The sequence below is a fragment of the Xiphias gladius genome, chromosome 19, assembly GCF_016859285.1.
Source record: "Xiphias gladius isolate SHS-SW01 ecotype Sanya breed wild chromosome 19, ASM1685928v1, whole genome shotgun sequence".
NCBI classification, from domain to species: Eukaryota; Metazoa; Chordata; class Actinopteri; order Istiophoriformes; family Xiphiidae; genus Xiphias; species Xiphias gladius.
In genome coordinates, this window is record NC_053418.1 from 8,917,318 (window position 1) to 8,942,704 (window position 25,387).

Genomic DNA, 25,387 nt, shown 5'->3' on the forward strand with positions numbered 1-25,387 from the left:
AAACTGCAGAACACAGCCGCTAAATGAAATGGCGCCGGTGAAATGATTCAGTTTGGGGGGGATTGAACAGCTTTTCCTTCCTTTACTAGCCACACCCAGCTAAAACTAATGCAGTCTAAAAAACAACATTCAATGTAATAAATCCTACCTTAATGAAAGTTGTAATGGTCAATTTTTGCTGAAACAGTTTTAGAGACGTGTTTTTCAACTTTGTGATCATTTTGGAGGATGTAGTTTGTGGTGCTGTTAAACTGTATTGCGCTGTATTGAGAGGGGTTATATACTCATATTTTGTCCACTTTATATATCACTTTTTATATCGATGAGGGTGGTACATACAAAAATCTACCGGTCACATTAGAGTTGGAGCTATTCCTCAAAATGTGTATAATTTATCCATCACATGTGGTGGGACTGTGAATGTATGCGATCAGAGAATGGATTGTGAGGTTTGATAGAAGCTTATTCCTTGTTAACAGTGAAATTAGTGACTTAATATATATGCAAATTACAACATGTGTTTTTATCAGACCAGCTATCCATCATGAGAGAAAATTTAAAAGTGACTTTCAAGAAAAGTTGCAATTGTCCCCATAAACATCCATGATTTGAGCTAGTCTATACTAACATCATGGTTCAACACATTTTTATATCAATCACGGGGAGGTGATAAAGACATCCACTGCCTGACTCTAAGTAATGAAGTGGGATAATTGTAAAGTTACCCCCCTATGCTGAGCTATTCCTTTACAATCACAAAACTTTCTATTCCTTAGATGATATTTTTTTTCAATCTCATTTGCAGTTACAGCCAAATGTCAGTATTACGATGCTGGTATCTTTTGTAGCCAAACAGCAGAGATTACTGTCAAGATTCAGATTTATCTGATGCCCTAGTGATGTGAAAATAAAAACACCCTGATTATGGCAGCAGTGGCAAAAGGGACAGCCTGACTTTTGTATGCCACTGGTTCCCCTTCTCCGACAAAAAAAAACACATCAACGCTTCTATTCAGGGCATGGCAGCCACTATTCCTGATTAGCTCCAGCATCTCATCAATAGGCCTGACTGTCTCCTCTGGCCTTTGGACAAACAGCTCTTTCTACTCAGCTTCACTCCTTACCGCTTAAATGACTGGAACAGCTCAGAGAAGAGTTAATTATTGCACAGCACATGGCTGGCATACAGCGCCGCGGCCGCACCAGTTCAGGAAGCCTGAATGTGTCACAAGATGCCCTGCAGTTGACCACATGTAATGAACAGGGATATGTGGAATTACAGTATATGTCTGTAAATATATAGAATGGGAGACAAAAACAAAGAGACGGAGAGTTTTTAGATTTGGTGGGTTTTTTTTTTTTGGTTTTTTTTTACACAATTATATGATTCATGCGTGAGCTAATACGAAGACAAACACCTCAGTTGGTGCATGGTGGATAATCACTCACATATGTTGACAATTCAAAGATCAACCCCCCCCCCCAACACTACCACCACCCACATACTAGCATATACCACCCAAAGACAGAGACACACATTAACACTCACCGCACTCCACACTGTCAGTATCAGTATGTCTTTGTATGTAGAGTGAAAACCCGAACATTCAATACTTTTCCAGTTATTCAGAGCTCTCAGCATCATTTTATCAGTCAGGTAAACTCAGCAAGGCACTGGAATATTTATCTGTATATTATTTCTTATTTTATCTCTCTGCCTGATCATTATCCAGGTCAAGTTGATTTTCATCTATATCATTGTTTATGTGGTGTTGTCACCTTTTTGTGTCATTCAGGATCTTGAAGTTTGTTCTGTTTTTCTTGCATTTTTTTCTTTCTCTCCTTTGTACAGTTTGTGTTGATAATCTTGTCTATTTTTGCTGTTCTGTTTTGTTATTTGTCTATGTGAAACAAACCTATAACACAGAGAAGATTCCTGTAATTAATGACAGAATTTGAGGAACAGATGTGTGCCGTTGCTAGTATAATTTAGGAAAATTTAAGATTAAATAAAAGATATTTCATGAAAACAAGTCTTACCCTGAAACTATTACACAAGAACTTGAATGACACCGCAATTTCAGATGGATGCCAACAAAACTTTGTCCAAACTCTCATTCATGATTTGTGAGCCAACATAATCCTTTAGGTTGCATGTGGTATTTTTGTCCTAAGGCTTTGCTCAGATCTCAAACAGGCACAAATGCCGAGCCAGCTGTATACACACACACACACACACACACACACACACACACACACACACACACACACACACACACACACACACACACGCCTACACACACACGCCTACCTTGAATTTGAAACTCTGTGTGAAGCTACAGGGATTAGACCAGTACACCTGCAGGAACACAGGGAGAAGCCATGACAGTCAGTGATCTGATCTCATCAAAAATACATCAAGGTGTTTCCCCTCCGGACATCTGCAATGAAATATTAACCAAATGGAGTATCGAGAATGCACTCATAGACAACCATCAGCAGCTTTCTTTTCAATTAAATCTGTAGGCTTTTCATTAAAGCCGCCAGTGTATCAGATGTGAGAACTCAAAGCACGAACAGTCAAGAGATCCCATGTTGTCATGGGATTTCTTTCCTTCACTCTCACCATCTGTCTTCACTGTTTGCGCTCCATCATGTTGACTTAAACTACGTCGGCTCATTCCTCAGATAATATAAGCCTCAGTTATTTCAGTCTTTCTCCAGCATGATTGTTTAACATGACCTTTTTTCCTGCAAGAATATACAGAGTATTTCAAAAAAGACTGACATGTTTCACAGCAGCAGAAACATGCGAATACATTTAAAGTCATGCTGCTGTCAGAGGGCAGGTTCCTCTTCAAAAGCAGAGTCGCTCATTGCATCTGTACATGCTTCGAGGCTCACTCGAGCCAAGGCTCATTATCTGACGGGGAGAGAGTTTAACAGCTGCAGTGTCTGAGCCTTCTTTCAGACATGTTTCCCGACATTACTGAGCCATCCTCACACCATGAGGATGAATGCGGTGGTAGCAGCCGATTTGGTTTCAGGCCGGTCATGGCTGAAAGCTGAATCGACCAGAACTGGCAAGAACTTAGAAACAGGTTAAAGGTTATTATGTGCCGCCCTCTGGTGGATGTATATATAAAATACAGCACGCAGGGGGCTTAAGAGTTTGCGGGCACACATTTTCTAACATAAACTGGCATGTGCTACATACCAGGAGGGGGTAGAGATTTGGGTTGTGAAGTAGGGGTCATTTGTGGGCATTTCAAAAATATAAGCTCCATGAAACCTGCAAAGATCAGAGATTTTAGATATTTTTTCTAATTTGGTTTCCTTCCCTTAACCTTTATTGTTTTTTTGTAATATGAAAGCCCAACTGATCCACCACCACTGATCTTTTACGGCTATACCGGGCAATGAGGCCTTCAACTTAAAATACCATTGAATTTAACTGTCTTCAGTAAGGAGCATATTTTTTACAGTGAACCATCAGCATCAAGAATAAGACAGTGCCCCTTAAGTTAATAGATCTTTATTTGATTTCATATCTTATGCATTTTCATTCAAAAGGCATGAAGACAGAAAAGGAGACAAAAAATGAGTCATGGATATAAATGTACAAAGAGAGGCAGAGTCTTTACAATCAGTAACATTACATAAAGGCTTAAGCTAACCATATGGGCATGGAGCACAGCACTTTGGATTACTAAAATGACTTTCACCAAAAGCCACATTGGACACAGGCTACATGGTAGTTAACACTTAACTTCATGCAACTGCCCAACATTCAACCTGTGCCTTACCTTCATCCACAAACAATAGAAAAGTTTGATTTATGTCCATTATCTTCACTCCCCCTTTGGCAATGCTGAATATACAAAACACAGCCCCGGTGTTTCCCAGAACCTGTGTGCATCATTTCACCAGTGGTAACAGAATATGGAACCGAAAATGCAGACAGTATAACCAATGTCTTTAGTCTCACTGTTAAATACAAGACGAGTACCATGACGCAGATCAAAGAACTGTAGACTGGTCCATTAAAAAGAGAAGCACAGTAGTACAGTCAAGTACGAGATGACAGAATAGGCCACATTGGTCAGAACGGAAACCAGTCTACTTCGGCTACTTCAAGTATTCAATTACATTTCAAACCCCATCTAAAATCAACAGCTTTAAGAATCCACATTCACGAACATTACAAATTATTTAAAATTGGCACAAACTCTGAGAAGGTATATACTGAACGTGCAGATAACCAAGAGTTTTTGAGAAGTGCACAGAAGTCACGATGCTAGTGCAATAGTATAATAATAATTAATAACAACATTGATTTCAACATAACATAATAAATAACGGAAAAGACTACTAATATAAAGAAAACATGGTAAGAGAGGAAACAAGAAGCTAAAGCAAACACAAATGAGAACATCCAACAATCAGCAGAAACAATGAGCCACAATCTTCAGCGGTGAACATTAATAAAGGCACACACGCAAACTCACTCACGCACGCATGCACGCTATGTACCAGCCTATATTTGCACATGCTTAGGCACAGACGTTTAGTATGGGATCTGATTTTGGTAATACTGGATCATGTCGTAGGTTCTGCTCCTGTAAGACAGAGAAGAGCAATCGGACAAATGTGAATATTGTTTTCAGGAAACCAATATCAACAAGAATAAAAGAAAAATATGTAAACTACACTGACCTGTTGCTGAGGAAGCAGTTCTGGATGACTTTGATGATGAAGGAAGCTGCATCTTTCTCACTCAAACCAGGGTTGAATCGCTGCCTAGATGTGGCGAAAGAGACTATGAGCAAAAGACGTGAAACTGCCTTTTCACATTGCTTCTTCACATTCACATTGGAAAACATATGCAGACACGTCCACACGCCTGACTCACTTGAGCAATTTGATGGTCTGTCCTCTGAAGCAGGGAAGGCCAGTGTCCAGCATGAGCGTAACTAAGGAGACCACTCCATCCATGTAGGGCCTGGGTCAACAGGGGAACTTGTCTTAATGTTACATGTTAGCCATCTTTAATGTTCAGCGAACGATTTCTTCAGAACTTCTACATGCTCACCTAACGGCCAGGTATCCTCTCACGCACATCTCCATGAACCACTTGAAGGGTGTCGCCTCCATCTTGCCACCCATGATCATCACCATCTCATCTGTTAGCTTAATATCCGGCTCCCAGCCGAGGTTCCCACCAGGAGAACTTTCAAACATGAACCCAAAGTCTGGAGACACACACACACACACACACACACACACACACACACACACACACACACACACACACACACACACACACACAGACACACAGACACACACACAAACCAAATAGCTTAGGATTTTTTTTGAATGCTCCAGTATCATGTTGCAGCATGAGGTTAAAGTCTGGCCCTATCCATACAGATACAATCACTCAAAAAGGGGGACATCAGAAGCACTGCTGTTTGTACCGTTTTTCTTCAGTCACTCAAAAGGGCAGACAAAGACTGCAGTCAGAAAGATGCAAACTAAAGGTTTGTGTTGCAAAGGGTTATAATTTTAATACTGTTTGGATGCACTTTGGGAACGACAAACTGTGGTACCCATCAATTTCCAAAGGATACTAGAAGTGTTTTAGATTTCTGAATGCATTTTCCTGCTTTCCACGCAGCCATTGGTTTCTACTAGTATGAGAGTTAGTCAAGTATAAAAGTCAGGTTGCAGAGGCTTAAAACTTTTACATGATATGAAGTTATCGTTTATGTTATTTTTATTATTTTACTATTATCATGTGGTCATGCAGTTGTGCAAGTGGAGTGATGAAAATAGGTCGAGGCTTGTTGGATGATAGGAAACACATACTGAACCATTTATCTGATTGAGCTTAGACAAAATTAAGTCTGGTACAGCCCTAAATTTACACCAGGGCCAAACATCAACTTCATTAAATGCCCACGGAAATGCGCACGATACACACCAATGTGGATGAGATGGCCCTGGCTATCCAGCATGATGTTGCCATTGTGTCTGTCTTTTATCTGCAGCAGGAAGAGCAGCAAACTGTAAGCTGCCATACTGCGGATGAAGTTGTACCGTGCCTGAAAAGAGAAGTGTGGGAAGGAATATCAGATTAAACTGTTAGTAAATACACTATGTGAGCACTGAGAAAATGGTATATGTAATTGTACAGGTATAAATGACTGATGACTGGAACTGCCTGAACAAGGTTATGAGATTTGGCATTTACCTTCTGGAAAGCTAGTGTGGATTCATCTCCATACTGGTTCCTGAAGTAGTCGTACATGCCGAAGTCTGTCTGTCGGCCCAGCTGGTCACGTGACTTGCAGTCCGGGATGCACTCGATCACTCCACACTGCGGTGAGAAAACAGAAACAGGGAAAATGAGAAAGCGTTTGATTACAGGGAAAGTTTGACTTGTGGTTTCTTCATCCTAGTAGAAAATCTGTTATGAACATTCAGTAGCTCCTGTGAGGAAGTAATAAAGAGAAAGATAGGAAAAGTTTTGTATGAACTTACTCCAGGGGCTGTGGCCACCACTCTGTAAGGAAACACGTAGAGGTCCAGGCCCACCAGCTGGAAGATGTTCTTAAACAGGCTGATGATCTGAAGAGCCAGCATGTCCTGTGAACACAAATGACTAAATGGTAATACATGGAAATTCTAGCTAAAATACTTAAGTTGAGCCAAACAAAGATATGAAATCAACAGCAGTGATAGCGGTGTGGTAAGTAAAAGGTGAGGTGTGTGAGATGGAGACCTGTCGGCAGTCGTCTCCCACTTTAAAGATGGCTGCCTGCCAGCAGATTCTTTTGGCCTCTTCTTCGCTCTTAACTTCATCCACAGAATCTGAGCGACACTGCAGACCTGAGGGGAAGATGACATGATACACTGTTTGTCCGTGCATAATTTGAGAAGTGTAAAATCTACTGTAGGTCCCTTTTAAAGTGACTATACCTTCTTTTTCCAGCTCACTGACTCCACACCTCCTAACTTTGAATTTGGCCAGGTAGGGAGCTTTGGCAGCACTAAACAGTGACATGAGGAGTTAGAAGTGGTTCAGTGAAGCTGTCACATTTCTGTGTGAATTCAGGTAACTGTTAAGCATTACTGTAATTGTTTTTGAGGCCCACCTCTGCATTGGGGTCCCAGACTTGTAGTCTATATCCAAAACTATGGCCTCTGGGTTACTTGGAAGATAACAGCCAGGTTGGACTTTGATCTGTGACATGGCTTCTAGGCAGGCCCTCTTCCTCTCCTCTCCTTTGGGAAAAGGCCTGATGAAGACAATAAAAAACAAAAAGAAAAAAAACAACTTGAACAGTTTCCACACCTCTATGACTGATTTTACTGAGAATAGCATGCATGGGTATCTCACTGGTTGACTCCAGACCACAAGTGACAGTCAGGCTCTGCTGTTATTCACAGAGGACAGTCACTGGGGTAGAAAGTAATTGAGAGTGGAAGCCAGGGGATAGTAGAATCTTCTCTCCTGACATGTTACAATTAGAGCTGTAATGAGGGCAGAGGGGAATCTTGTCAGCCTCTAGTGGGCTGAAAAAACACTCTCTGTGCGAGCTAGCAATAATGGGACCTGACGGAAAACTACTCAGCAGCTGCAGAGTATACACACTGGTGGACAGGTAGTCAGGGGCAGTGGGAACACAGCATATAATGTCTTCCGGACCAGTGCATAATCAGAGAGACAGTACACCAACTTATGGACAAATAAATGAACAACAGGGGGATTTCGGTGGCGGATCAAGCTGGTGCAAGGCAGGGAAAGAACAACACATGTAGGCTCAGGGGAAAGCTCACTCATCACTTCATAAACACCTTAAAGATTACCAAGAGATTAGTGTTATTCAGCAAGTATGACGTCCAAATAACAGAAAAGTTAAAGTGTGGTGCTACTCTGAGGCCTTTCGGCAAAGTTTGGTGTCTTAGATGTACCCCTCAATTTACGATTGTATAATGTAGTATAATGTGTTGACTGATGGAATACTCATTTCAAGCATGTTTCAAGTCTCTTCAAATAGATATATTGAACTGAAGCCAATGCTGCTTGGTAGGTAGGAAATGTGTGGTATCTAGGGAAAAGATGCGTGTGTAGTGTGCATGTATAGCATATGTGATTGTAATTAATGGCCTAAAACGTGCTCAACAGTATGGTTCCTTAGAAAGTGAAAAGCGTGTTCGTACTTGATAATGGCTGACACGTTGGTGATTTTGTTGAAGAAGTCAAACTCTCGCAGGTAGAAGTCTTTGGCCGGGCCGGACAGTGAACCAGTGATCTCCTCCACCATCTGTTCCAACAGCTCACCTATGTCAGCTACAGGGAAAGAGAAGACCAGGGGTTTGTACATCTGTGCATTGATATGCATGCGTGAGTGAGAGAGAGACATTCTGAAACAGAGATATCTTACGGTCTTTTTGGTTTCCTTCCTCATCCAGGTAAATGTTGGTCTTCATGTTCCAGATGAACTGGTGAGCCAGAAGCTGAGACTTCTGAGCTGCCCACAGGATGTACTCTCTCACATAACCCATCTACACCAGGATGTAAGGTGAAAGAAAGATAGGGGACATTAAATTAAGTTATTACTCTTTGGATATGTGGGCTTTAAATGCATTCACTGAGTGAGAAAATCTGATATTCTACCTTGTCGTAACGAAGCGCTTGGACGATTTGAGGAATATAAAACAAAATGGCATCCTAGAAACAGTGGAGAAAAAACGGTTTTACAAGGAAGAAAAAAAATAATACTGTATATGATTAAAACACAGTCCCCTACAAATACTTTGATCATCTCCTGGGCTTATCAGTCACAGTTCCATCAAATTTTATCACTGCTGTCTGAGATACTGTTTCAGCATGTGTTTAAGACTACACTATTAGGCATACAAGTGTGAATTATAGACTCCTGAACACAGAGAAGATAATCTATTTGTCAAAATTTTAGCAAAATCAGTGCTTATGGTATTTAATATTGTATGCTACTTGAGAAAATAATGGTAATTGGGTTAAAAAAAAAATCCATCAAAACAACAACAGCTGATTGTGTATGTATGAACGTACAGGAGGAAAGGAACGGAGCACTTTGACCCCATACTGGGCCGTGAGGGGGTGTGGAGGGTACATGGAGGAGAAGTAGGATAGGCCGGTCGGAGGATCTGCTGGCGCCCAGCACAGGATATGACTCAGCTCTGGAGAGTCGGCATCAATTGTGTGCCATGTCACCAGGAACTGAATAAAAACAAAAAAGAAAGAAAGAAAGATAAAAAAAATATATTAGGTAACATTTACATCAGTGCATAAATAGGTTCTACTCTATGAGCAGCATGTATCACTGGATCCATATTTCCACATCAAATATGGCAGAAATCTGATTCAAGGTTATGACCCCAGGCCTGATGGTGTGATTAACTAGCCTCCAGAAGAAGCTGTGTTTATTAAGTACTAAAGTGACTGGATTAAACAACTATGACATGTCAAGGAGGATTATCTGCTAAATTATGGTGGCCTTTGGGGAAGGCTGTGCTCTGCCTCCCCTGATTTCTTCATTAGGCAGGTAAAAGGCTCATTAAGAGTTCAGTCAGGCAGAACTAAACGAAAAGGACTAACACCACCATCATTTCTCAAGTGACAGTACATGCCTACTTAAAAGCAAAACATCAGGGGACAAAAACTTTTTCTTCTGATTTACTTTTGTTAACTTTACAGACATGCAGTAGTGGGAACTTCAAAAGCCAAGAAATGAACTACTTGAAAAGTCATGGGTGAATTTTTTAAAAGCTTAAAGCCAAAGAGAGTTAACAGACTCAAAGACTCAATGAAACCACAGTATTAACTCTGACAGGCAGAAAAAATCCCTGCCTATTAAGATGAAAGCGTATAACTGAATCTATAGTTGTGGTTATAGATGGTAATGGCTCAATATACTGTATATTCAAATGCAAAATGAGGCCCTGAAAGGATTTAAGTCACAACAAATCCTTAGAATACATAGATAAAAAAAGAAAAGGAAGCCTACTGGATCGCACATGCATGAGCAGAATTTGGTCACAAAATATGAGGGGTTCATTATACTTTAGAGATAGATATTAGAGATATTAGAGATAGAATTTTCTACTTTCCATCTTGTCCAGCCGCTTAAACCTCCACTCAGAACCCATTTACAAAAGGATGGCAGACATAACTACCAGGCTGTTGGGTTGTAGTGGCAGGCGGAGGACCTCACCTTGACTGCTTCAGGAACATCACACACAGCAGCTGGATCCATTCGCACCAGACGGGTCACCTCAGAGACAATAGCCTCTGTGTTTTTAAATCTGAGAAACAAATAAAAAAAACACTGAAAAGGAGCATGCCCAAATAAATAACTTATTCTGTTCAAATAAATTGCCCATGTCGTGTAATGAGCCTCCATGTGTGTATGGATAAAACTGATGTTTCGCAGGTCCAAGTGCCACCTTTCTTTAGTCAAAAACAAAATCACTTAAGTCAAAGGCTTGTAACTAAGTCACACTGTGTATCAGCCATTTTTTGACGAATATCGTAAGTGCACATTAAGTAAAGGGGTAATATAAAGCATTAAGCTGGCCTGTTGAGGATGTTTTCATTCAGCTAGAAACAGTAGCTGTTTACATGCACCAGTAGTATGAGATTATGCCAGTGCAAAGTGCAAAGCTGAATTCTCTCTCATGTTTGTTGTGCTGTTGCTAGAGCATCATTCAATTACTTCTCCCAGAAACAGGACAACAATGGGTAGAGAGTTATGGATTTTGGCTTAAAACTTACCAAATTGTTTGGGATACTATTATTAAATTTTGCCAATTTTTCAAATTTGTCAGACAAAATCTAATACACTGTTGCTTTGACATTGATAAAATGTAATGCATATTGTTTCTCGTTGTACCTGGCAGGCAGCTGCAGGGCAAGGTAAGGTGCTATGCTCCAGGCCAGGTTGACATTGTCCTTCCACTGCTTTTCCGTAAGACTGATGTATTTGGACCTCCAGTTTGCAATGCTGGTCTCCACTGACTGTTCAGTAGCAATAGCAAGCTCCTGAGTGGATAATGGGTTGTACCACGTTGTCAGCCGCTCTATCTCGCTGGCCTAGAGTGAGACGGGCGATTGTTTAACTAAGAAATATTTCAATTTCAGTACTGCGCTCTAAAAGTAGTGGTATAAAGAGCTTTTGCTGATTTGGATGATCAAGCCTTATCTTACTTGTAGGAATCGAAAATGTCTGACACTGGCTAATTCTGCTGCATCAAAAACAGAAACTGCAGCAAAAAGCAATGCAGGCCGCCAACCAAAGCCCCACCCCCATTAGCATTCTTAATCAATACAAAAGTACAAAAAACATTTAACACCAACACTAGTTCAGCAATTCTTTCTTCATTACCATATATATAAATTATATAAATAGTTGAGAATAAGCTGAGAAAAGGTTAATACCAGTAAAGCCAGTAGTAGAGTCCTGCGTTTCATGTAGTATTTGTGCAGCTGAGAGCCTCTATTGCTTTTTTTAGACAGTCCTGAAACAGTACAGGAGCAATACATATATCAGCAACACATCGTGGCAGAGGAAATTTCTTTTAATGAAGACCTATTTCTCAACTAATAAGAGGTATAAGGGGTTCAGTGTCACTGACTGCCTTTGCAGCATACGATGGGTTCCAGCATAGAAAGTTTCACACGCTATGTGTGTTGTCTACCTGATTTCTTGGATATGGTGGACATCCCAGAGGACAGAGGGTAGGTGTTGATCCACCCCTGAGCCACCTGCTGCCTCTGGCCCACCGCTGCATCAAGACTACTCCGGCTATCTGTCACTGCCACTACAGACAGGCTGTTCACAGACATGTCTTGGGGATCTATACAAAGAAAAATGTTATTAATTTTCCCAACAAATCCATCATCCACCTAACAAGGAAATTAGAATGTAAAGACCCAGAACACCAACTTCATTTTGGAAATGATTATGATTAGGGCTTTAAGTGAGTCACTGTGGAGAAAATATGCTTCTTTTCTTGACAAAGAAGCTCTCTGAGGACATTTTGGACTGAATATATACATTCTGACTTCCTTCTCCAACAGAAACAAGAGAGGATGTTTTGCCTGCTCCCTAATCTGTAACCTGGGCCTTCAATGCAAACAAAAAAGCCCAGGTGGTGTAACCACTACACTGCCCTTGTGGGTATAACAAAAGAACAATGTAATCAAGCTCATGTTGATAGGTTGAGAATCTCTGAACATTTCCTTGCAAATTTTACGGTTTCAGATCCAGTTAACACATTAGTATAACATCACAGATTACAAACTTGGGTCTTTGCATTGATCCGGCTGTCATACCCTCAACTACAGAGGCAATAAAAAAGCAATTAACTAAAAAAAAAGGCAGCAAAAGGGATGAAAATTCAGCCCTTAGAAACTTAAAAAAGATCAATCAAATCCACATGTAAAGTGAGATTTCTTGGGTGGTGAGAAGTTGCTCATTTAGTTTTTATTAATGAAAGATAAGGCCACTGTTTCCTAACTGCTGTACCTGGGGGGACCAGCTGGTTGGCAGCCAGATACTTCTTGTCAGATTGAAGGCTGGCATAGAACTTGATCATTATACTGATGTCTTCTCTCAGCCTCTTATCTGTCTGAGTGGGAAATTTGGGAGTGACACTACACAAAGACAGAAATGGCAAAGAAGTCAGCTTTAAATTACACTAAAATAGAGTTTTCTTTTTGTCAACAAAACACATTTAAATTTTTTTTTTTACCTGAAGTAGTCAAAAGCCGTGGAATATATCTTCTCTCGAAGCACATTTCTGATGGTGGAATTTGTCACAACATCAGCATGAAGAAGAGTCAGACCCAGAGTGAGCAGTCTGAAATAAAGCAAAGTGATGATATAATATTCTTATCAAGTTTGGGATTCAGTATTTCTCACAGCTTCTATTACAGCATTTATGATTAAACCCCTTTGCTGTTGTAACATTGAGACACAGTACCTGAATCTTGGTCCAATAGCAGCAACATGTCGGTTCAGGCTGCTTTTGGGTCCTCCGACACCCAGAGACAGAGATCTCTGCAAAATGGCAGTGAAAATCTCCACTTGGTCAGCACTGCTGTACTTGGCTATCTCAAACCTCTGCACCAGAAACTGGAGGGAGAACAGAAAGAGGGAATAAAGAGGTGACAGTTTCTAATCCTTATATCCTTAAAATAATTAGTTCAACTCCATTTCATGAAAAACTTTTTAAGTGAAAATCGGACAAGCTCAGTGTAGTAGTGAACTCCTGAAGCTACAAAAAAGCCAACATATATTCATGTTGGGGAGGTTTGCAAATGATTCTACAGGATGTCCCTTTAGTTTAGTAGCAGAGCACTACAGCCCAGTGTGTTGGTGAACATGTGCATGCTGTATTTTTGTGTATTTTACTAACAAAGGTATGTGATCTCTGGATACTGAAGTTCAAAACAACTTTAACAATAACATAAGTTGGCTATAGAGAGGACAAGAAATCGAAGCAGCAGTTTATGTCTCAGTGTCACTGACCTCTATCCAGAGAAAGTGAGGGATGACGTCTGGTGCACAGGGTGCAGGTTGACTCTCCTCTGAGACAGCAAGAGGGCCGGCCTCTACTTTAGCCTCTGAAAACAAACCCATCTTAAGCTCTACTGTCATCTGCCAAGCTCCCGCCATCTCACGCATGAACTAGACCGACGGAAAAGAGAAGATAAGAATTAAATCTATATATACAATATATGTCGAACCAAGATGGGCATTCACTTTTCATATGATTTTATGAAAAGTTATAAATATACATACTGGCACTTCCAACCCGTTGTGTGCAGCGAGGAGCCATTCCCAGCAGGCGATAGCAGTTTCCATCCCATGTTCTGTAAACATCTTCAGAGGAGACCAACAAAGATGGTGCAGGAGCTGAGGATCGCAGTCTCAAAGACAAAATATAGAAAAATACCATGACTGAATTATAACAAAAAACAAATGGGCACTATTGCTGAAAGACATTCAATATATAAAATTAAATGAGGGCAAAGCTGCTCACTTTTGGTAGTTATAAGCAGGGCGGCCATCTTGAACATGGTCTGGGTGAAGGCCTCTGGGTCTTTTCTGTCCAGAGCACTAGTCATCTGATGGATCATCAACTTGTTGAGGTCTGACTGGCTGTGAGTCGCCTCTGAGAACTGGATCATACCAGCCACCTAGACAGCACGTAAACAGACCAGTATGAACCATACTGTATGCAGAAAGTCCAGGAAAGTCTTATCATCGTAATTTTTATAACATTAAGACACCTCTCCTGTGTAGCGGTTGCGCAGGTTGAGTGATGCCATGAAGTTGGAGTAGTCTTTCTTCACACATGCTGGTCTCTCCGTCAGCTGGGTGGTCTAATAAAAAACAGAGTCAAGGGGCCACTTAGGGCCACTCAGTCACGAGCTTGAAAAGTAAGATACGTAGCTGCACTGTAAAACTTCTGGATATACTGCAAGTTGTCATGCCTGAGGCCTGTCTCTGTATTTAGTGTTGAGACCAACCTGAGGGAAAGCAGCCTATGGTTGGCCACATGGTGGAGGACAGCACCAGCATAACCAGTTAGCCAAATGGGCAACCAGCCAACCAACCCACCCGTCCATTGCAGGTAAGTAACCAGGTAACCAGCAAATCCGTAAACCAGCCAAGCAACCAGGTAGGTAGTTCGGTGCAGTTTAATAAAGACAAAATACAACAAATGAAGCAAATGAAAAGACATATATAGCAGAATGCAAGCCAAAGAACACAAAAGAAATGCATAGCAAGCAAAATAATGTCACACAGACTAGTAAGCATGCACACATGGACATATGGTACTGTAAACAACTAAACAAAAAGACTCCCAGTGTTTACAGTGTTATAGAATACATACAAAATAAAACATATAATAAAACACAAATATGCGATTTGGACAGACAAATGTTAACAAGCATCCATTCAACAAGCCTGTGAGGCCATTTGTAGGTAAACAATCTAGTTTTAAAGTTTGCTTTATGTTCCGAGTACAGTATTTTTAAAAAGTGCCTCTGGCTTCTTGATCTCTCACAAAGTGACAAGGCATTTGTCACTTCCTGAGACATCCTCCACTGCTCTAAAATAATGTGACTTCCCTTACTACAAAAAAACGAATCTTTGGTAAAACTGTAAAAAAAACAAATACTGTGCTGTGTTTTTGTGGCTTTTAATAATGTGCATGTAAACAATGTTTAGAACAATACAGTATTGTTAAGGTGACAGATTGACTTTTGTTCTGCGGTCTTTAAATATGCTTAAAATGCAACTGGTAACAAGCATTAAGACAGTTCATTCTGACCTCGCTATTAATTTGTGACATGTCATTTCCTCTGTCCTCAATCTGGGGTAAATCTGAGATTTGCGAGAGAATAACTGTGGTGATATGAAAGCGTTAGTGTGCAAACATGTATGGATGCCCACTTGTGTGTCTGTGACTCACGCCAAGTGTAGTACTCTGTCTGTTGTAGCCTGCAAAGTGCAGTATGCTCTCTGTGGCCATGGCGAGGCCTGTGTGCTGGGACAGTCCCGACACCCAGTTCTGATGCTTGTTCAGGTACTCCTGCATTATACATAACATTCAGGTAAGACTAGTCAGAAGGGAGAAAGAGGGAAAAGGAAAAGCAACAATAGAACAATAGGGATATGTTTTTATGTATTTGAGATAGACAAATATCCTCTTTTAAGTCAAAATATACAACAATTCTTTTCAAAACACTAAATTATACAGTTCATACTAATCAGGGATCTTAGATCACCAATTCTGGGTATTGTAGCCGATGTGTTGCTAAAATTAGAAAAACGACCAACATAAGGTAAATGTTTAGAATTTGAATATCTCAACTTTCAGAAAGATTCTTAAAGACTTTTCTCAGATATACTTTCAGTACAACCTAATTTTGTTAGATATTTTTTTTTAAAACTACCGTATAAGGAAATAGAGGCTACAATCAAATTTACTGCTTCAATCAAATCTGTCATGCCTCTGTTAAACATAAAGGTAAAGAAACTGACCTGTAGGTGGGACTTTGTGACTGAAGGGGCCCATTTCATTGCCTCTTTAAGGATCTCACCACAGCGAGCAGCAAAGTCCTTTACTATACTCTAAGATGAGATAACGAAATAAGGATACAACACTACTGAATGAATTACAGGAGTGCTAGCGGATATTAAATTTCAATGAAATACATCCTTGCTAAATTAAGCCAGCCCTTTCTTAGTGATGTCTATTATGCATAACATAATATAAAATAACATGTAATATGGCCATCTGCTACACAGTTTATTTTAATTTTCATTTAAATCTTACATCGTTTAATTTAGCTGAAAAATTGATTCCACTAACCAAAAAAATTTCAGACTAAGGAAGACAGAGATCACTACTGTGTTTACAAACAATACTGTGCTGCCCCCTAGTGGTCATAAGTGTAATAACAACTCAAACTCACCTCTCGGGCTTCGTAAGTGTCAGGAACAGTGATCCTGTAGGGGGTGTCTGGAATGTCATAATATGGCTGATCCTTGTGAATGTCCTAAATAAACAGAGAAGAAATTTCTTGCAATTAAAGCTTCTAGTTGCACCTATTTAAACACTTCGCCGGGGTTCGTAAACAATCACTTCAAGTAAAAATGATTTAAACTCTGCTTTTCTTCAACCACAAAAACCCTTGTGTTAAGGTTTTGACTACCGATGTTGAAAAAAGGCTGCACCAGAGGAGAATATTCCACATTATTTCATTTTCCACCTTAAGATGTTCTTGTTCATTATAGGGATTCAAACCAACAACCTGGCACCACACACTGGCTCTCTGCTTATACTTACTGCACTTAGTGACAGAGAGAGTGTCTGCAAAATATCCAACATGGTCTTTAACACACGACCACTCCAAAGCAGATGGGGGAATCTGGTTAAGGTAGAGGGACATAAAAATACAGGTGTAAAGTGATGAAAAAATGGAAGCAGACGAGGCAAATGAATGATTATTACTCACGTCTCAGCCAGACCAGAGAGGTATTTGTCTGCCACTCTGCGGATCCTCTTGTGGGTATGATTAAAGTTGACCAACAAGAATTGGGCGTGTCGCTCTAATTCCTCCTCATGGTCTTTGGTCTTTGGCTACAAAAATGAGAAGTACACTTTAAGGTTTATTCAGTGGTCATGAAGAACGAAATCTGTGATCAGAAAAATGTCCAGACCTTTAGGTATTGCTTGTTATTATTCAAAATCTTAAAAGAAAACATGCTACCTACCTTCTCAGCCATCATCTGGAGAAAGACATCAAATACCTTATCGCCAACACAAATAATGCACTGCATCATGCCTAAGAAGTTAAAGGGGGAATTTTAGAAAATGAATTCTGCAGCTTGAAGAAAAGGATAGCAAGAGGTGTGCAGGCATAAAGCCCTCACCAGATTTGTCTTTCTGGATGGCTTTGTCTTCAAAGTATCGAAACATGATCTGGAACCTGTCGGGATCATTGGATCGCAGCATCCTGAAAATGTGCAAAAGGAAAGAGAGAAATTGGAAAGTTTCACAATCACACCTCACTATATTAAAGGATTGGTTCAGATTTTTCAAGTCTATCTTAAAACAATAGTCAGGCCTATGTATACACTGAAACATACTTTGCTTGCTGTATTCATTCCTTCTGTCCATTCAGACCCTAAGGAGATCCCCTCTTTAAACAATTTCAATGTAAGTGATGGGGGACAAAAATCAACTTCTGTCCAAAAATACATTCCAAACTTGATTTGTCTTACTCAGACTGCTGAAGAGTCATATTAGCTTTAAAAGCCTTTAAACTTTGGAATGTACTTGTCCATAGAACGAGGCCTGTGGATTTTGGCCCCCATCACTTACATTAAAATAGCGTTAGGAAAAGATCTCACAATGGCATGTATGAACAGGAGGAACATTTACAGCAAGCAAACATGACTATTGTTTTAAGACAGACTTGAAAAAGCGTAAATCTACAGTCACAGTATTGACAAAAGCTGGATGTAAGCTGGATTTGTAAGCGCAATGGAGCTGACCTCATGTATTCTAATCTGTAGACTGAGAGCAGGTACGTGGACATGGCAAAGTCTAGCTTGTTAATAAGGGCAGATCCTTCAGGAGGTGGGTCGAGGAGATTGCCGATGGTTGCCCGCAGCTCGCTCAACTCAGCCTGGAGAACAGAAATGAACAATCTAAATATTGGTCCTGGCGTTGCTGTTCTAAGAAGTCCTTGAAGGACCCTAATGCAAGAAAAAAATCTAGATTTTGAACACTGTACCGGTGTTACTGTGTCATTTTTCAGAGCTGAGTTATATTGCAGTTCAGAGCGAAGAGGTTCTCCGCTGGGGAACGTGAGAAGAGGAGACTTGGTGGCAATTTCACACACGCCTTCATACCACTCCTCTGGCCAAAGCCCTGAAAGGACAAAAATACTGAGCTGAACTGCAATTACCGACACTGATATTGGTATGATGGAATGCTAATATCTCCAATTTGGATAGGTTGTTTAAGGTATGAACAACAACTCCTATGTATGTTTTTGGTTATATTTGGATTGATACTGATGATAGATAAAGGCAAACATCCATCTTTTTCTTATTTAATGAAGCTTTTTTCACATTTGGCGTAATTAATTAAAGGTACATACACCACATTATCACCACAACTTATTGTAACTCTTCTTGCGATTGGCTGGTCAAACAAACAACAGGATATGTGACCTACAAATGATGGCAGTGGGAACTTTCATGTTTTGAAACGCCACACAGGTCACAGCTGAATTTCAGAAAATCAACAGTGTACGGGGAAGAGATCTTGTGATTTGGTGAATCTATTCGCCACTAAACCGAAACCAGGCAGTGTACCTTTAAATATCCGCTCCCACTCATTTTATGAGATATAGCGCAGAAGCGCAGAACTTTCTACCTCACATGCAGCATACTGAAAACACTTCATCCCTGGCTCACCTGATCCTTCTACAGCAAAACCCATGACCACAGAGTACAGCCAGAAGTCCCTGAACAGCTTCTGGAGGCGGGGCTTTGCCTCTTTGATTGGCGGAAGTCTCCTGGTCAACTGTGAGTTTAAAAAAGGGACGCAGGAAAAGGGTGAAAAAAGTAAAGCGATTCATGTTATTACACAAGTAATCATATTCAGTTAAAATGATTTAATAGGAAAGGTAAAATGGAAATTCCTTCAAACACAAATAGAAACATACATATATATATAAACAAACAACTGCAAAACATATCTTACCGTACTATTAGCCCTTTAATAGTTAAATAATATTAAATATTCTTAACAGCTGAATTGTGAAGAGTTAAAGGTTTTAGTCAGTCACAGCACTTTTTGGTCTGTTTGATCTGGTCTATTTGTTCAGGAGGAGCCCACATCAAAGTTCAGTTCTGTATTCAATTTTTTGCTCTTAGTCCTACAGACAGAGGCAACACAGCACTTCCCACCAGCACACAGTTAAGGTAAGACATTTTACAGACTGCTATTAAGGTAATTTCACATAAAAAAATTTTAATTTTAGCCAGTGAAGACGTTATTTAATTTCTACAGATTTATTAAAACGTACTTAAATCAAATCTACTAAATGCTGAACACACCATTAACTAGGCTATACTAAATGCCCATTCCCTCTGCCTCAGCCTTCAGGATGTGGGTCATCACCGTCATCTCTGTGGCCTGTCTGTTGGTCAGTCCATCCCTGGCTGGAATCAAAGACCTCAGCTCTCACTTCACTGACTCTAAACCAGACCCCAGAGGCTTTGAACCAGAGAAGGAATTGAATATAGAGGCCCTTCCGTTGGAGTTCCACAAAGAAAACACTGTCACTAATGACCTTGTTTTTGATGGTTTTGAGGATGAAGATTATATTGATTTTGATAAGATCCTTGCTGCAGGCAATGATGATTACAAGTATGTTTTCATGGTTTTACTTCTGTTAGTTTAGATCAGAAATTTCCGCTTGAGAAAAGAACTTCTAATATAAATAATAAAGTAAAACATATTTTCATATAGAAGGCCTAAGCGAGACAGTTTTTAACATTTATACACTTGTGTTGGTGATATTTTTCTTATCAGTGCTGGGGATATATGTCTATATTAGTGCATATGAAGCTACTATATATAGGATGTATACACATAAAAATAGATACATGCTTTTATGTAATGTGCTTGATAAATTGTTTAAAAACTAAATACCAAAACAAATCTAGAGTGATTCAACTTTCGAATGATTGGATGATGAATTTATGATGTTTTTCAGTGAAGGGGATGAGATAGATGAGATTGCCACACCAGCCCCAGACATTGATATCTTTGCTGAAGTGTCCGACCCAAAGATTCGTCGTGCCAGACTCCTACGGCTGTTCCAAGGTCGTTCCCGCCTCCAACGCCTCAACATCATCAATGCCCGTTTTGGTTTTAATCTCTATCGAAGCCTTCGTAACGACGTCAACCAGACTGACAACATCCTGCTAGCACCAGCTGGAATCTCCATCGCTATGGGGATGATGTCTTTAGGGGCAGGATCTGGAACCCATGATCAGATCTACAAAGCTCTGGGATTTGCTGAGTTTGTTGATGCTAGCCACCACTACGTCAACGCAACAGTGCACAAGCTCTTCAGGAAGCTGACACATAGGCTCTTCAGGAGGAATTTTGGTTACACGCTACGCTCTGTAAATGATGTCTACCTAAAGAAGAATGTCTCAGTGAAAGATACTTTCCGTGCAGAGACAAAGGCTTATTATTTTGCAGAGCCGCAGTCGGTGGACTTCAGGGACCCTGCCTTTCTGGGAAAGGCCAACCGTCGCATCCAAAAGCTGACCAAAGGGCTGATCAGAGAACCACTCAAGAGTGTGGACCCAAATATGGTGCTGATGCTGCTCAACTACCTGTACTTCAAAGGTGGGTGAAAACAAAGACACACTGTTGATCTACTTTCAAATGATGCGTGTGATTTCAATGTTGCAGAACTCTGAGGAAAGTAAAATTACAGCACACCTGTCTGCTTTGTTTGGTTATTTGAATCAGAAAGTAAACGTATGATTCTTTGACCTTATTTGTTTGTATAAACAGGTACATGGGAACAGAAATTCCCCAAAGAAATGACTCACTATCGCAACTTCAGAATCAATGAAAAGACAAATGTACGCGTGCCAATGATGACCAACAAGGGGAACTATCTGGCTGCTGCCGACCACGAACTTGAGTGTGACATCCTACAGGTGGGGGGGCCTCAGACCGATTTGAAATTTTAACTTGGCGCCTGAAGAGTGGCAAGCTTTTTCAAAAAAAAACTTCCTGTCAAACATGCATACTGATCCATAAACAAGTCAGCTGAGCTGCATAATAATGATTGACTTGTTTTCAGCTCCCATACACAGGAAACATCAGCATGCTCATTGCCTTGCCTAGGAAGATCACTGGCATGAGGACCTTGGAGCAGGAGATCTCCCCCACCGTTGTCAACAAGTGGCTCACAAACATGACAAACAGGTCGGCAGTGCTCTTTCAACAAACTAATCAGTCGTTGAGGAAGCACACTGTAAATAAGAATATACAATAAACTTTTTAAACGGGTGCTCCTTTATAGTTAATGGCCTGGGGGAAAATAATTAAAATGTTTAAACCTAGTAGAAATTCAAGAGCTATACAATGAGGAAATTTCTCTATGCCTCCCTTCAGGACTCGTGAGGTTGTCTTACCTCGGTTTAAACTGGAGCAGACCTATGACTTGATTGAAAATTTGAAGGAGATGGGTCTCACTGACTTGTTCCAGGAGAGCGGAGATTTCACTGGAATGACCTCTGAAAAGGTTGCCATAAACTGGGTGAGTCAGACTAAATCAGTCATGATGTTACTAAGAAATAACCACACTCATCCTAAAGTCAAACATCAAAACAAAATAGAATCAACTGCAATCAATAATCCCTACTAACTATTTCAAAATGCCTTCTGATCTCTCTCTGCAGCTAAAGCACCAGGGAACCATCACTGTGAATGAAGAGGGGACCGAAGCTGCTGCTCTGACCCAGGTGGGCTTCATGCCCCTCTCCTCTCAGATCCGCTTCACCGTGGATCATCCCTTCCTCTTCCTGATCTACGAGCACCGCACAGACTGCCTTGTGTTCATGGGCCGGGTGGTCAATCCCTCACAGAGCTAAACTTTAACAAACAGCTAAACTATTCACTACAAATTCCATCTTTGGTCAGAACTGCCAACTAAGTCTTAATGAACCTCAGAAATATTACTAATTTCCATTGGTACAATATGTAAAATGTAAAAAGTAATGTGTCTTTATGTGTATTCAGTCTCTTACTGAATACTTACACTTCTCCTTCATATTGCTTAAAGTGCTGAGCTTGAATGACTCAATGAATGCTTGTTATCTGTCTGTTAATGTTTTATCTGTTGCAATGACGATAGTGGAGGAGTGTACTCAAAAAAATGAAATTACATAACGGTCATTACCCTCATGCTGTACTGTAATAATTGCAGAAAGACTATTGATGAACAACACGGGAACGGGGATAATGAAATAATACATAACACTTCTGTACAATCGACAAGAATTTCTGTGATTAAACCTAAACTCGTTACACACATTATTTTTACAAGACGAAAGCTTTGGTGTAGAAAAAAAAACATACCTTGTTATTTAATTACTAGGTTTTTCACTTAAACCCACTTTAAACTATTAATATTTCAATACAATGAAACAAGTCGCCTCAAAATTGATCTCTTAGAGAAAATAGACTGTTAAAAAAAAATCAGCAGTGAACTGGTGATAAAGATATTTGTACTGCAGCTGACAAGGTAAATATTTGTTCATAGAGTTAAAAGCTAACTATCAGCGTGGATTCATCTGTAAGACATCAAATACTCATGTAGATCATTTAACTGCACTCTATGTGGGTATTTTAACACACATCTTGAAGCAAATGAATAGGAATTGTCTCTAAAGGGGCAACAGTTTGCACTTACATCACAGCACATTGCTACTCACCACAGCAATCACTGGGATTAGGACTCCAAGATTTCCAGCACTACTTGATGCCTACAGGAGATAAAGAGTCTTTAGGAATTTATCAACATGGCTGTTATCAGTTTCCTGTTGCTTTTAGAAGTTTGTGCATGTAAGCACGTACCTTCAGTGCTGGTCCCTTGTCCGAGGCCCTCTCACTGGCTCTCTTTCCTTCCAGGCCCAGTTGGACAAACAGTTCTAAAAGGTTCACCATCAGTTCGTCCACCAGCTGCTCCCCCTGCAGGTTGGCTGCGATGTTGGCCAGAGCATTTATCACTGCCAGAGAACAGTGCCTTGGGAGAGAATGACAGCATATATGGGAGGAACAGTTAAACACCGTTATACCCCGTGTAGACATAAATGTACACAAGACCAACAACAAGTATTTACTGCAGATGTTTCTTTTCCAAATATAGAAGAACACACCAGGGAAATGTGCATTAGTGTTAAAGCCTACTACTGCTGAACACTTGGTAGAAGTGAGCCAAGAGCAACAATTAATGACATTCTCCCAAATATATTTTATCCTCCTAAGCCACAACAGTCCCCTGGTGCAACCGGTAACTCTGTAAACAGGGTAAGAGTAGACATTGACCTGTAGCCGTGATCTCTGTAGTCTTTGGTAGCTGAGTAGACCACTGAACTGGCCTTCACGCTGATCTGCTGGAACAGGTTCCACACCTCCTGATAGATGTATTGCTACGGGACAAACAGGCGGGAAGTAACAGGGAGTAAGACTGTGCAGGCACCAATAGGTTAAACTCAAGCTAAAATGCAAAACACTTTTTGTCTTAGCAAGTCTTCTACTTACTTACTACTTATTTACAAATTTACTTTTTTCTCACAATCAAAAATTCCATTGTTAGGGACAACATAAGCAAATACGCAAATTCTGTATCAGAACTGCGCAGAGCGTTTTGAAAGTTATCTGGGTCTGCTACATAAGGTAAGATCCATTTCCAAGCCTTTGTCTAGTAGCCTATTGCACTTTAGGTACACTTGCTGTCAAAAAACAGCCGGTTAGCCTCCAATGGTGTGACAGCTAAAAATATGGGAACATATTCTAGATGCACAATGTAGTGAGCAAGTAAACAGCAACCAGCAGGTTTGGAGTAATTACAGCATGTCAGCCCCTCTGGGTTAAGAAAAAGGGTTACTTTGCTTCTTTTTAAGCCACAGTGATAACAGTTGTAATTCTTCTCAATCTATACCAATAGTTTACACTTTTGAATGATCCCCTGGTAGTTACTTACTTCCCTCTTGTCCCTTCTCAACCACCAGTACATAAAAGAATAGAGGCGAGATGCTATAAATATGTGCCATCATAGTGACTTGGTACTTACATTTCCTGTAATGACCATGCAGCCAAGCTGGTCGATGATAAGTACATCTAGCTGTGATGGAGGCTGGCAGAACTTTTGTTGAAGGATTTGTAGGATGTGCTCCATGACTTTAGGAGTGTCTCTCAGGGCCACTGCAATGTGGCCCAGTGCTCGAATGGTGTGATCTGGGATTAGATGGGCCTCCCTGGCAGAAAGACAAGTGTTATTTCTAGAGTAGCTGGAGGACATGAAAATATTTTAGGTGACTACAAAGGTGACTTCAAAGCACAAAGTTGCTCACTTGTCATTCTCTTGTGAAATGTAAAGACGGTTGGACAGACTAGCCAGAAAGGCCTCCACTATCACATGGTCCATGGTCAGACCAGCTTTCAGACATCTGAGAGAGAGGAAACACACAAAGACGAAAATTGACAGTTTAAATAATAATACATAAAAATCTCCAATCACAGCTGTGCCAGGTGTTTGTGTCTGACCTGCAGATGTTGTCAATGGAAATGTCTCTGAGCTGCTCGTACATAGACGGCTGGTCTTTCCTGTTTGACAGGATGTTGAAGGTGGACTGAGAATGCTCATTGGTCACGTTTATCCTAATTTCTCCTGTGCCTTAAAAAAGAGTGATAACAGCATAGAGGTAGAATCATCAATACAAAGAAAATTCAAAACAAGTATTTTAAAATCTATTACGATTTAAAACATTGTACAAAATCTGATCCTGCACAGAAAAGGGGCGAGTGTAGAGCCAAATCTAAAGAGCATGTTATCTTTTACAATTTAACAGAGTCGCAGCAGATCTATTAAAAGGCAGTAAGTATACTGTGGAGGACAGCACAGGAAAATCAGTAACCTGAATTACATTTCCAATTGTCTGTATCTGCAGCCGCTTGTCAATGAACACTCTGTTCAGATCAATGACGGATG

At 40.3% G+C, this 25,387-nt stretch overlaps 2 protein-coding genes across 4 annotated transcripts in view; one reads left to right on the forward strand and one right to left on the reverse strand.

Annotated features, from left to right (window-relative positions):
* Positions 1 to 3,547: 3,547 nt before the first annotated feature.
* The window catches only part of pi4kab (phosphatidylinositol 4-kinase, catalytic, alpha b), a 28,149-nt gene continuing 6,309 nt past the window's right edge, over positions 3,548 to 25,387 (reverse strand). Inside the window, exons 14-55 of one of the 2 annotated variants that reach the window (XM_040155088.1) lie at positions 24,943 to 25,072; positions 24,750 to 24,845; positions 24,470 to 24,653; positions 23,722 to 23,825; positions 23,251 to 23,419; positions 23,109 to 23,159; positions 19,056 to 19,164; positions 18,368 to 18,504; positions 18,126 to 18,259; positions 17,502 to 17,584; positions 17,343 to 17,413; positions 17,084 to 17,208; positions 16,915 to 16,996; positions 16,541 to 16,624; positions 16,107 to 16,196; positions 15,535 to 15,654; positions 14,585 to 14,599; positions 14,345 to 14,437; positions 14,095 to 14,251; positions 13,854 to 13,981; positions 13,581 to 13,739; positions 13,033 to 13,184; positions 12,802 to 12,909; positions 12,576 to 12,703; positions 11,746 to 11,904; positions 11,486 to 11,565; positions 10,941 to 11,140; positions 10,263 to 10,353; positions 9,101 to 9,268; positions 8,684 to 8,737; positions 8,451 to 8,571; positions 8,227 to 8,356; positions 7,158 to 7,301; positions 6,982 to 7,052; positions 6,785 to 6,891; positions 6,544 to 6,648; positions 6,254 to 6,379; positions 5,984 to 6,104; positions 5,093 to 5,252; positions 4,913 to 5,002; positions 4,717 to 4,800; positions 3,548 to 4,619 (exon numbers count right to left, since the gene is read on the reverse strand). In XM_040155088.1, the coding sequence (XP_040011022.1) occupies positions 4,568 to 4,619; positions 4,717 to 4,800; positions 4,913 to 5,002; positions 5,093 to 5,252; positions 5,984 to 6,104; positions 6,254 to 6,379; positions 6,544 to 6,648; positions 6,785 to 6,891; positions 6,982 to 7,052; positions 7,158 to 7,301; positions 8,227 to 8,356; positions 8,451 to 8,571; positions 8,684 to 8,737; positions 9,101 to 9,268; positions 10,263 to 10,353; positions 10,941 to 11,140; positions 11,486 to 11,565; positions 11,746 to 11,904; positions 12,576 to 12,703; positions 12,802 to 12,909; positions 13,033 to 13,184; positions 13,581 to 13,739; positions 13,854 to 13,981; positions 14,095 to 14,251; positions 14,345 to 14,437; positions 14,585 to 14,599; positions 15,535 to 15,654; positions 16,107 to 16,196; positions 16,541 to 16,624; positions 16,915 to 16,996; positions 17,084 to 17,208; positions 17,343 to 17,413; positions 17,502 to 17,584; positions 18,126 to 18,259; positions 18,368 to 18,504; positions 19,056 to 19,164; positions 23,109 to 23,159; positions 23,251 to 23,419; positions 23,722 to 23,825; positions 24,470 to 24,653; positions 24,750 to 24,845; positions 24,943 to 25,072 (4,772 nt within the window). In that variant the 3' untranslated portion in view covers positions 3,548 to 4,567. The remainder of the gene's footprint in view (positions 4,620 to 4,716; positions 4,801 to 4,912; positions 5,003 to 5,092; positions 5,253 to 5,983; positions 6,105 to 6,253; positions 6,380 to 6,543; positions 6,649 to 6,784; positions 6,892 to 6,981; positions 7,053 to 7,157; positions 7,302 to 8,226; positions 8,357 to 8,450; positions 8,572 to 8,683; positions 8,738 to 9,100; positions 9,269 to 10,262; positions 10,354 to 10,940; positions 11,141 to 11,485; positions 11,566 to 11,745; positions 11,905 to 12,575; positions 12,704 to 12,801; positions 12,910 to 13,032; positions 13,185 to 13,580; positions 13,740 to 13,853; positions 13,982 to 14,094; positions 14,252 to 14,344; positions 14,438 to 14,584; positions 14,600 to 15,534; positions 15,655 to 16,106; positions 16,197 to 16,540; positions 16,625 to 16,914; positions 16,997 to 17,083; positions 17,209 to 17,342; positions 17,414 to 17,501; positions 17,585 to 18,125; positions 18,260 to 18,367; positions 18,505 to 19,055; positions 19,165 to 23,108; positions 23,160 to 23,250; positions 23,420 to 23,721; positions 23,826 to 24,469; positions 24,654 to 24,749; positions 24,846 to 24,942; positions 25,073 to 25,387) is intronic. The other variant, XM_040155089.1, reaches the window with a different exon arrangement.
* Positions 19,046 to 23,130, forward strand: serpind1 (serpin peptidase inhibitor, clade D (heparin cofactor), member 1). Of its 2 annotated transcripts, none has more exons than XM_040155092.1 (8): positions 19,046 to 19,205; positions 19,518 to 19,565; positions 19,743 to 20,013; positions 20,363 to 21,006; positions 21,178 to 21,326; positions 21,473 to 21,597; positions 21,787 to 21,931; positions 22,074 to 23,130. In XM_040155092.1, the coding sequence occupies exons 3-8, from the start codon at positions 19,751 to 19,753 to the stop codon at positions 22,263 to 22,265; spliced, it is 1,518 nt and encodes a 505-aa protein (XP_040011026.1). In that variant the 5' UTR covers positions 19,046 to 19,205; positions 19,518 to 19,565; positions 19,743 to 19,750; the 3' UTR covers positions 22,266 to 23,130. The 2 variants fall into 2 exon arrangements, with proteins under 2 accessions (XP_040011026.1, XP_040011025.1); XM_040155091.1 differs by having other exon boundaries at positions 19,046 to 19,166.

Excerpts from the sequence above, each read along its gene's own strand:
- serpind1 (XM_040155092.1), top strand. The coding sequence starts at position 19,751 with ATGTGGGTCATCACCGTCATCTCTGTGGCCTGTCTGTTGGTCAGTCCA. Across the intron at positions 21,007-21,177 it reads CAACTACCTGTACTTCAAAG|GTACATGGGAACAGAAATTC; the intron begins GTGGGTGAAAAC and ends TTGTATAAACAG. Across the intron at positions 21,932-22,073 it reads AAAAGGTTGCCATAAACTGG|CTAAAGCACCAGGGAACCAT; the intron begins GTGAGTCAGACT and ends CTCTCTCTGCAG.